This window comes from Mustela erminea, chromosome 11 (genome assembly GCF_009829155.1).
Source record: "Mustela erminea isolate mMusErm1 chromosome 11, mMusErm1.Pri, whole genome shotgun sequence".
Taxonomy (NCBI): Eukaryota; Metazoa; Chordata; class Mammalia; order Carnivora; family Mustelidae; genus Mustela; species Mustela erminea.
In genome coordinates, this window is record NC_045624.1 from 88,388,910 (window position 1) to 88,399,051 (window position 10,142).

General features: G+C 42.6%; 1 protein-coding gene and 1 long non-coding RNA gene across 2 annotated transcripts in view; one reads left to right on the forward strand and one right to left on the reverse strand.

The window, feature by feature from the left end:
* Nucleotides 1-9,157, reverse strand: part of NAMPT (nicotinamide phosphoribosyltransferase) — a 41,515-nt gene extending 32,358 nt beyond the window's left edge. Inside the window, exon 1 of the mRNA XM_032305830.1 lies at nucleotides 9,055-9,157. Coding sequence (XP_032161721.1) covers nucleotides 9,055-9,111 — 57 coding nt within the window. The 5' untranslated portion in view covers nucleotides 9,112-9,157. The remainder of the gene's footprint in view (nucleotides 1-9,054) is intronic.
* Nucleotides 1-9,838, forward strand: part of LOC116569541 — a 221,625-nt gene extending 211,787 nt beyond the window's left edge. Inside the window, exon 2 of the long non-coding RNA XR_004277065.1 lies at nucleotides 8,186-9,838. This is a non-coding gene — a long non-coding RNA (uncharacterized LOC116569541). The remainder of the gene's footprint in view (nucleotides 1-8,185) is intronic.
* The last annotated feature ends 304 nt before the right edge of the window (nucleotides 9,839-10,142 follow it).

Here is a 10,142-nt window from a genome sequence, read left to right on the forward strand (position 1 = left end):
AGGATGAAAATGGAAGAAACAACTACATTAACCTGTTTCTCAGTTCCTTATTATGTATTTAAGATAGTATGAGATTACAGAAATGAATATATATTTTCCACCTTCCTCCTTTGGTCCGAATTGTCTTGAACCCCCCAGAGAGGATACAAGTAAAAACAATATAACCATGTTTTCATGAGCTTGGACACTACCCTACTACCTGCAAAAAACCTTTCTGTAGATTTTAGACAACAAACTATTCTTTCTTTAGTTTTACAAGAAGAAATCAACCCCTACTTACATTAACTGCCCAGTAGTTCATAAGTACTGATAAGAATATGTAATAGTCTCATGGAATTGCCAAATAAAAATTTCATTGTTTCTAACCTCAGGATTATAATTTCTGTCTCTTCTTCATCTAAGAAGATAAAAAGGTAAAAATGGAAATAGAACATATGAACCTGACTGAATCCTCTTGAGGGATTTTTGGGGAAGAAAAATGAAAAATCTTACTAAGATAAAAAAACTTTTTAAAAGAATTTTTTAAAAATGATTTTATTTATTTGAGAGAGAGTGTGTGCACACATGCAGGTACACAAGCAGGGGTGTGGAGGGGCAAAGGGAGATGGAGAAGTGGGCTCCCCACTGAGCAGGGAGCCCAACACGAAGCTCAACCCCAGGACCCTGAGATCAGAGCCAAAGGCAGATGCTTAACTGACTGAGCCACCCAGACACCCCAAGATGAAAATCTTAAAATGTTTCATATTAGACAAACTTGGAAGATGGTGGCAGAGTAGGAGGACACAAGACTTGCCTCATCCCACAACTAGATAACTATCTAATCACCCTAAATACCCTAGAAATTGACCTGAAAACTGGCAGAACAAACTCTACAATTAAAAGCAGAGAACACGCCACATCAAAGGAGGTAGGAAGTACGGAGATAAGGTTTGGAAGAAATGGTTCATGGTCGAGGCAGTGGAAGAGAGAAGGGAGAGAGAAAGGCTAGAAACGCACAGGGGAGCACATCAAAATATGAACCCATAGTGACTGGCTTGGAAAGCAAGAGGAGCCAAATTTCGTGAGTTCTTTCAACTAGCGGGGCTTAAAGCCCTGAGTTTTAAAGGTCAGCAGGCTTGGCTTTTACAGCCCAGAGGACACGGCACTGCTCTCAGAAAGAAGGCAAGTCAAATAACCAGCCCATGAACACAGCGTGGAAATAGTGCTCTGAAGAGAGCCTGAAGCAGACAGTGGAGAGGTTATCTGCTCATCTTGGAGTATATCCCAGAGAGGCAGCATGAGATCCCTCTAGGAATAAAGGAACTGGCAGAAGCCATTTCCCTCTCCCTGCCCCCAGCACAAACACAGGACCACCTACGGGAACCAGGGCAGCATCCACATTCCCTACCTAACTTCCTTCCACCAACCCCCCTGCACCATGCTTGAGTGGAACTGCCCCCCTCCCAGGCACGTTTGCCTCAGTCCTAGCACTGTGGGCCCCCTCATCCAGACCAGCCCAAACCCCTGCTCACACAGTGCCTCCAGAGACGGGAAACTTGCAGGGTTTCAATTCCAGTGACAACGGCAACAGGCTTCATTGCACAAGCAGAACAGAGCACACCTAGTTAAAACGTGCTGCATTCAGCCAGGGATCAAACATTGCCTGAAACAAGCAAAGACAGCCTCTGCAGATGACTGGCCTGAAGGATAAAGTGGCCAGGTATAACAGTTGAGCACCTAAATGTGTGCTTATTTTGTTTATTGAGCCCTTATTTTATTTATTGAGCCCCTCAAAATGTAGCACACACTGGAGACACTCCCAGAAGTGTCAGGCTCTGGGGAACAGGGGACACTACATGGCATGACACTACAGGATCTCTTCATTTCCCTCAAGATCAGGAGATGTAGCTGATTTTCCTAATAATACACAGAAGCAGGCACAATGACTAAGACAAAAAAAATGAGAAGACAGACAAAATTGACCCAAATGAAAGAACAAGACAAGGCCATGGGCAGAGATCTAAGTGAAACAGATATATGTAACATGCCAGATACATAATTTAAAGTAGTAATCATTAAAACACTCACTGGACTTGAGAAAAGAGTGGAAAGCATCAGTGAGATCATTAACACAGAAATAAGGAATAACATAGCAGAGATAAAGGGCTCAATAAAATAAGAAACATGCTTAATGGAATGAAAAGCACGCTGGAAGAAGCAGAGGAACAAATTAATGACCTAGAAGACAGAGTAATGGAAAGTAATCAAGAACAAAAGAGAGAAAAAATAATTATGCAAAATGAGAATGGACATAACTCAGTGACTCCATCAAATGTATTAACATTCGTATTCTGGGAGTCCCAGAAGGAGACAGCGAAAGGGGAAAAATTTTATTTGAAGAAATAATAGCTGAAAATTTCCCTCAAACTGGGGAAGAAAATAGACATACAGATCCAGGAAAAATGGAGCAACCCCTCCCCACCCCAAAAAACAATAAAAGCAGATCCACAGCCAGACATACAGTAATTAAATTGGCAAAATATAGTGATAAACTGTTTTAAAAGCAGCAGGACAAAATATAGTCACATACAAGGGAAACCCCATAAGGCTATCAGCAGTTAATTCAGCAGCAATTTTCGAAGAGCATGATATATTCGAAGTGCCTGAATGGGAAACATCTGCAGCCAAGAAAACTATCCAGCAAGGCCATCATTCAGAATAGAAAGAGAGAAAAAAAGAGTTTCCCAGATAACGACTAAATGAGCTCATGATCACTAGACCAGCCCTGCAAGAAATATTAAAGGGGAATCTCTGAGTGGAACAGACAGGCCAAAAGTGACAGTATAAAGGTAGAAAATAAAGTTAAGTGGCCATCAACTTAATATAGACTGCTAAATGCCAAAGAGATACAGTAAGCACAAACATAAAACTGCTAATACGCAAAGAATAAAGACAAAGAAATCCAAATATATCACTGAAGAAAACCAGCAGACCATAAAGGAGAAAGACAAGAACAGATCAGAGATAGTCATCAGAAACAACCACCCCCCCCAAATAAATAAAATGTATCTATCAATAATTACTTTGAATGTAAATGGACTAAACACTCCAATCAAAACGCATGACCTGACAGAAGGGATTTAAAAAAAAAAGAGCTAGATCCATCTACATCCTGCCTATAAGAGACTCCTTTTAGACCTAAAGACACTTGCAAATTGAAGTGAGGGTATGGAGAAACATCTATCATGCAAATGGAGGTCAAAAGAAAGCCAGAGTAGCAATACTTTCATAGGACAAATTAGACTTTAAAACAAAGACTATAACAAGAGACAAAGAAAGCCACTATATAATAATAAAGGGGACAATCCAACCAGAAGATATAACAAGTGTAAATATTTATGCACCCAATATAGGAATGCCAAATACATCAAAGTTAATAACAAATATAAAGGAACTAATGGAAAATAATACAATAATAATAGGGAACTTTAACATCCTACATACATCAATGTACTGACCATCTAAACAGAAAAGCAATAAGGAAACATTGCTTTGAATGAACAGATGGATTTAACAGATAAATTCATAACATTCCATGCTAAGACAGCAGAATACATATTCTTTTCAACTGCACATAGAACATTCTCCAGAACAGAATACATATTAGGCCACAGAACAAGCCTCAACAAATTCAAGGTCAAAGTCATACCATGCCATCTTTTCTGACCACAACACTATGAAACTGGAAGTCAACCATAAGAAAAAATCTGGCAGGATGACAAATACATGGAAGTTAAATAACATGCTACTCAACAATGATGGATCAATCAGGAAATCAAAAAATAAATTAAAAAGTACATGGAAACAAAATGAAAACACAATGGTTGCAAACCTTTGGGATGCAACAAAAACAATTCTAAGAGGCAAGTTTGTAGCAGTATAAGATTATCTCAAAAAGCAAGAAAAATCTCAAATAAACATCCTAATCTTACACCTAAAGGAGCTAGGAAAAACAACAACAAACAAAATCTAAAAACATTAGAAGGAAATAATACAGATTACAGCAGAAATAAATGATACAGAAATTTAAAAAATAATGGAATAGGGCAATGAAACCAGGAGCTGATTCTTTGAAGAACTCAACAAAACTGATGAACCGCCAAGACTCAAGAAAAAAAGAGAAAGGACTCAAAATCACAAATGAGAGAGGAAAAATAACAACCGACACCAAAGAAATACAAACACATATAAGAGAATATCATGAAAACCTATATGCCAACAAACTGGTTGTAACCTAGAAGAAATGGCTAAATTTCTAGAAATATATAAACTACAAAACTGAAACAGGATGAAATAGGAAATCAGAAAAGAGTGATTATTAGCAAAGAAACTAAGTCAGTAATAAAAACAAACAAACAAACAAACAAAAACCTAAAAAATCAAAAGTCCAGGACCACATGGGTTTATAGGAATATTCTACCAAGTATTTAAAGAAGAGTTAGCATTATTCTTCTCGAACTATCCTCAAGAAGTAAAAAAGTAAGGAAAACTTCCAGATTCATTCTAGGAGTCCAGCATCACTCTGATACCAAAACCAGATAAACACACCACTAAAAAAGAGAACTACAGGCCAATATCTCTGTTAAACACAGATACAAAAATCCTCAACAAAATACCAGCAAATCGAATCCAATAATACATTAAAAAAATTATTCACCACAATCAAGTGGGTATTATTGCTGGGTTGCAGGGTGGTTGAATATTTGCAAATCAATCAATGTGATACATCACATCAATAAGAGAAAGGGTAAGAACCATATGGTCATTTCAACAGATGCAGAAAAAGCATTTTGACAAAGTACAATGTATGATAAAAACCCTCCACAAAGCAGGTTTAGGGGGAACATACCTCAACATAATAAAGGCCATATCTGAAAAACCCACAGCGAACATCATCCTCAATGGGGAAAACTGAGAGCTTTTCCCCTAAGGTCTGGAACAAGACAAGGATATCCACTCTCGCTACTTTTATTCAGCATATTACCGGAAATCCACACCACAGAAGTCAGACCAGAAAAACGAATAAAAGGCATCCAAATTGGTAAAGAAGTCAAACATTCACTATTTGCAAATAAATGATACCATATATAGAAAACCCAAAAGACTACCAAAAAGCTACTATAACTGATAAACTAATTCAGTGAAGTTGCAGGATACAAAATCAATGTACGGAAATCTTGCACTTCTATACACCGATACTGAAGCAGCAGCAGGAGAAATTGAAACAATCCCATTTACATTTGCACCCAAAATAATAAGATACCTAGGAATAAACCTAACCAAAGATGTGAAAGACTTATACTCTAAGAACTATAAACAGTGATGAAAGAAATTGAAGAGGACACAAAGAAAGGGAAAGACATTCCATGCTCATGGATTGGAAGAACAAATATTGTTAAAATGTCTATACTACCCAATGCAATTCACACATTTAATGCTATCTCAATAAAAATCCCAACAGTATTTTTCATAGAAGCAGAACAATCAATCCTAAAATTTGTATGGAACCACAAAAGATCCTGAGTAGCCAAAGCAATTTTGAAACAGAAAAACAAAGCTGGAGATATCACAATTCTGGAGTTCAAGATATATTACAAAGCTGTAGTAATCAAAACAGTATTGTACTAGCAAAAAGTAGATACATAGATCAATGGAACAGAAAAGAAAGCCTAGAAATAAACCCGTAACTGCATGGTCAATTAATCTTCGACAAAACAGGAAAAAATATTGAGTGGGAAAGTCTCTTTAACAAATGGTGTTGGGGAAAATGGACAGTTATGCGCAAAGAATGAAACTGGACCACTTTCTTGTACCATACAAAAAAATAAATTCAAAATGGACTAACGACCTAAACGTGAGACCTACAACCATAAAAATCCTAGAAAAGAACATGAGCAGTAACTTCTTGACATCAACCAAAGCAACTTCTGGTTGCTAGGTATACTGCTAGGTATGTTTCCTGAGGCAAGGGAAACAAAAGCAAAAATAAACTATTGGGACTACATCTCAAAAAGCTTCTGCACAGCAAACAATCAACAAAGCTAGAAGATAGCCTACTTAATGGGGGAATGTCATTTGCAAATGACGTGTCCTACAAAGGGTCAATATCCAAATTATATAAAGAACTTACACAACTCAACACCCACAAAACAAATCATCCAATTTCAAAAATGGATGGAAGACATGAACAGACAGTTCTCCAATGAAGACATACAGATGGCCAAAAGACACATGAAAAGAACCTCAACATCACTTACCATCAGGGAAATGCAAATCAAAACTATAATGAGATATCACCTCACACCTGTCAAAATGGCTAAAATCAACAACACAAGAAACAACAGGTGTGGCGAGGATGTGGAGGAAAAGGAACCCTCCTGCACTGTTGGTGGGAATGCAAACTGGTGCAGTCAATCTGGAAAACAGTATGGAGATTCCTCAAAATGTTAAACATACAACTGCCCTACAATCCAGTAATTTTTACTACTGGATACTTACCCCCAAAATGCAAAACACTAATAACAAAGGGATACATACACCCTTATGTTTAGAGTATTATTTACAATAGCCAAGATATGGAAGCAGCCCAAGTGCCCTTGACTGATGAAAAGAGGGGTGGTATACACACACACACACACACACACACACACACAAAATGGATTACTGAGCCATAAAAAAGAATGAAATCTTGTCATTTGCTAGGACATGGATGGAGCTAGAGAGTATCATGCTAAGCAAAACACATCAGTTAATGAAAGACAAATACTACATGATTTCACTCATACGTGGAATTTAAGAAACAAAACAAACGAGCAAAGGGGAAAAAAGAGAGAGAGAGAGATAAACCAAGAAACGGGCTCTTAATTATGGAGAACAGGGTTACCAGAGAGGAGGTGGGTGAGGGGATGGGGATAAAGGAGTGCACTTGTCCTGATTAGAACTGGGTGATGATATGGAAGTGTTGAATCACTATATTGTACACCCTCAACACATCTAAACTGTAAGTTACCTACCTAGAATTAAACCAAAGACTTAAAACCACATTTAAGAAAATAAAAAGGTTTCACATGAGGAACATAAAATATATTGTTCTGATTCAAAAATGGGCAGGAATACACTTTATGAAATAGGTGCAAATTCTAACAGTGCATTACATATGCCCTGCTAGGAGATTAGAAAACTTTAAGGTAATTCACTCTTCTAATTAAAAGCATCCCAGAAAACTGATGTTAAGGCAATTTTACATTTGTTATGTATAATTGCTAGAGGAAGTACAAACTAAAGGAATTTGTACTCCTTTTGTTTTTAAGACTAATCAACTTGTTTACATTTCCCATTCCCAACCAAATCATTAATTGCTACATTAAGAAAACTTGGAAATCATTTTAAAGATTTAATTAGCAAAAAAAACTGGCGGAAGAAATATAGTTAAGAGAAAACTATCAATGAGACCATTGTGAAATCATTACTGAAGATACTCAAAACACTAGGAAAAAGACAAGAGAAAGTTTTAAGGTCATGTAAACCATACTTGATAATATTTTGATCTCCTTGCAATGCTGTAGATTTCCACTTTAAAATTCCATTTAAAAGACTACTTGTTAAAGAAACTTGACTCTACTTTTAAAAAGTACCCATCTAAATTATCTTAAGTAGAATCTTAAGGCGATTGGGAAGAAATGAACAAAACAGAACGTAAGCAAAATGGGATTCTCCAAAATTTTAAAGGAAATATTTAAGGAAAGAAAAAGCAAAAGTTCTGAACAAAAACCAACAATATGAGAGCATCATGCTTTCCTTCATATTCCAAACCACCATGTTAAGTAAATACTAAAATTTACTTTGTTCAAGTGGGGTGTCTGGCCTGACATTTCATCTTTTAAGTGTGCTGGCCAACAAAGCTTAGCAAAGTATAGTTCAGTTTACTTCATGTAATTTGGAACCTAGGGGAAAGAACATTTACCAGATTTTCCTCTCATCATTCTTTCCTTTACTAATTTGTGTGAGTTTCAAACAAAACTAATGCGGCAGCAATACTCTCAAGTGTCCTATAAGCTTATTAACACAAATGTGTCATTTCTCTGTGAGTTCTCCAGGGATAAAACTACAATTCATTTAGCTCGCGTTTTCACTTTCCTTTTCACAGAAATCCTGTAGTGGCCCTAATGGAATAAGGGCAGCCTACCGGCCTCTACAACAAGGGATAAGGAGTATGAGTGATCACCGGGAGCCAAGGAGTTTGAAACGGAGCCCAGCGGAGTGGGCCGTCTACCGAGGGCAGATAAGTGGCCTCCACACCCCGGCCACAGGCAGAAGAACGTGGCTGGCTGCTGCAGCACCCTACTAGGTCCTCGCCCACCTCTTTCTCGGGGAGGGACGTACCTGGCCAGCAAGGGGGGAGCGCACTCGATTCAGCCTTTAGGGGAAAACCCACTTCTCAAACCTCATTCCTTTTCTGCACGGCCGAGCCCCAGGGGCCGTTACCTAACTGACCCGCTCCTGGCGACCTTTCGCCAGGCTGGCCCTGCCCGACCCGGCCCAAGGCCAAAAGGCCGCGCTCCCGGGGAAGGCGTGCGCTCGACCGGGGACGCCCAAGCCTCCCTGGCCCCGACCCCGCCACGGCCTCTCCAGCCGCGAGCCGCGAGCCGGGAGCCGGGAGCCGGGAGCCCGGAGCCCCGCGTCCCGCGCCTGCGGCGGGCGGGCGGCGCCGTCTCCGGCCCGCCTCAGCCCCTCGCCGCGCCCCCCCACACCACGCACCCCAAAGCCCCGCCTCCTGCCGTCCATCCCTCCATCCCTCCTCCATCCACCTCCTCCCCACTGCGGCGCCAGCTTCACCTGCCTCAGCCCGCCGCCGCCGCCGCCGCCGCCGCCGCCGCCGCCGCCGCCGCCCAGCCGCTCCTTCCCTCGGGATCGTGCAGCGCCACGACCCCAGAGCGGCGCCCCCAGCCCCACAGCCCCGCGCTTGTCCCGGACGCGCCCTCTCCTCCTTCACCTGCCCCCGCCCCGAACCTCTACCTTGTAGGAGTCGGTGGCCAGGAGGATGTTGAACTCGGCGTCTGCCGCAGCATTCATCTCGGGCGGGAGTGTGAGGGCCACGCGCCGCGAGGTGCCCGGCGCGGCGGCGAGGAAGGAGAAAAATGAGCTTCACCGCGCTCCGTTGCTTAAGTCACCGCTCGGTCGGAGGGGCGGGGGAGAGGAGGGCGAAGAGGAGTGGGGAGGAGGGGCCACAGAAGGGCGGGCCCGGGAGCAGTGACGCGGAGGAGGGTGGTGGCGCCGGTAGCTCTCGAGCTCTCAGCCCAGGGACTCCGACCGACTCCTCACCTCGGCTCCCCGCCCCCACCCCCGCCCCATTACCCCGGAGGGGACGCGAGGGGCGGGGCGCGGCCGCGCGTGCGCAGCGCGCGAGGGGGCGGGGCTGGGGGAGAGGACGTGAGGCACGCGCTCTTTCTCCAGGACGCCAGCTCCGGGAAAGCGGAGGCTTCCGGGCAGTCCCGGTGTGGGACCCGCGTCCCTACGTTGATTTCATTTCCCGACACCGCGTAACGGAGAGCGGCGGGAGGGGGAATTCCCAGCCTCGCCCCTCCTGCGATTAGCTGGTTCGTCCGCCTGGCTGACCCCTTCCTGTCCTACCCTGTCCTGGCTCGTTTTCTGAGTCCTCCTGAAGTCACGCCACCCGACTGGTGGCCGTGAAGCCTTCCTCTGCCGGTCTCCCCATCCCCCTCCCGCAGTTACTCACCTTTGTCTCCGGCTGGGATTGGGGATCGAACCTTTTGCCTGCATCCCTCTTGTCCCTCTAGGTCCTCCTAAGCCTCTCTTTAAAATCCGAAGAGCAGCGATGAGGAAGGTCTGAGGGGACCCTTTGCTCTGCATCGACTCCGATTTCCTCTGCCTGTGTTGCTGAGCTCTTGGATCCTTTGATGTTTTGACTTTTTTCCCGCAGAAAACAGTCTGCACGTGAAGGCGGGGGTTGAATTCAGCCCTCCCAGATAATGAAAGTACGAGGCCTAATTGAATCTAACAGTGCCGAGAAGTAAACGGCAACGGGCCAAGTTGTGACACGGTGCAAAACTGATTTCATCATTGCTTTAGTTGTTAAATTTTGG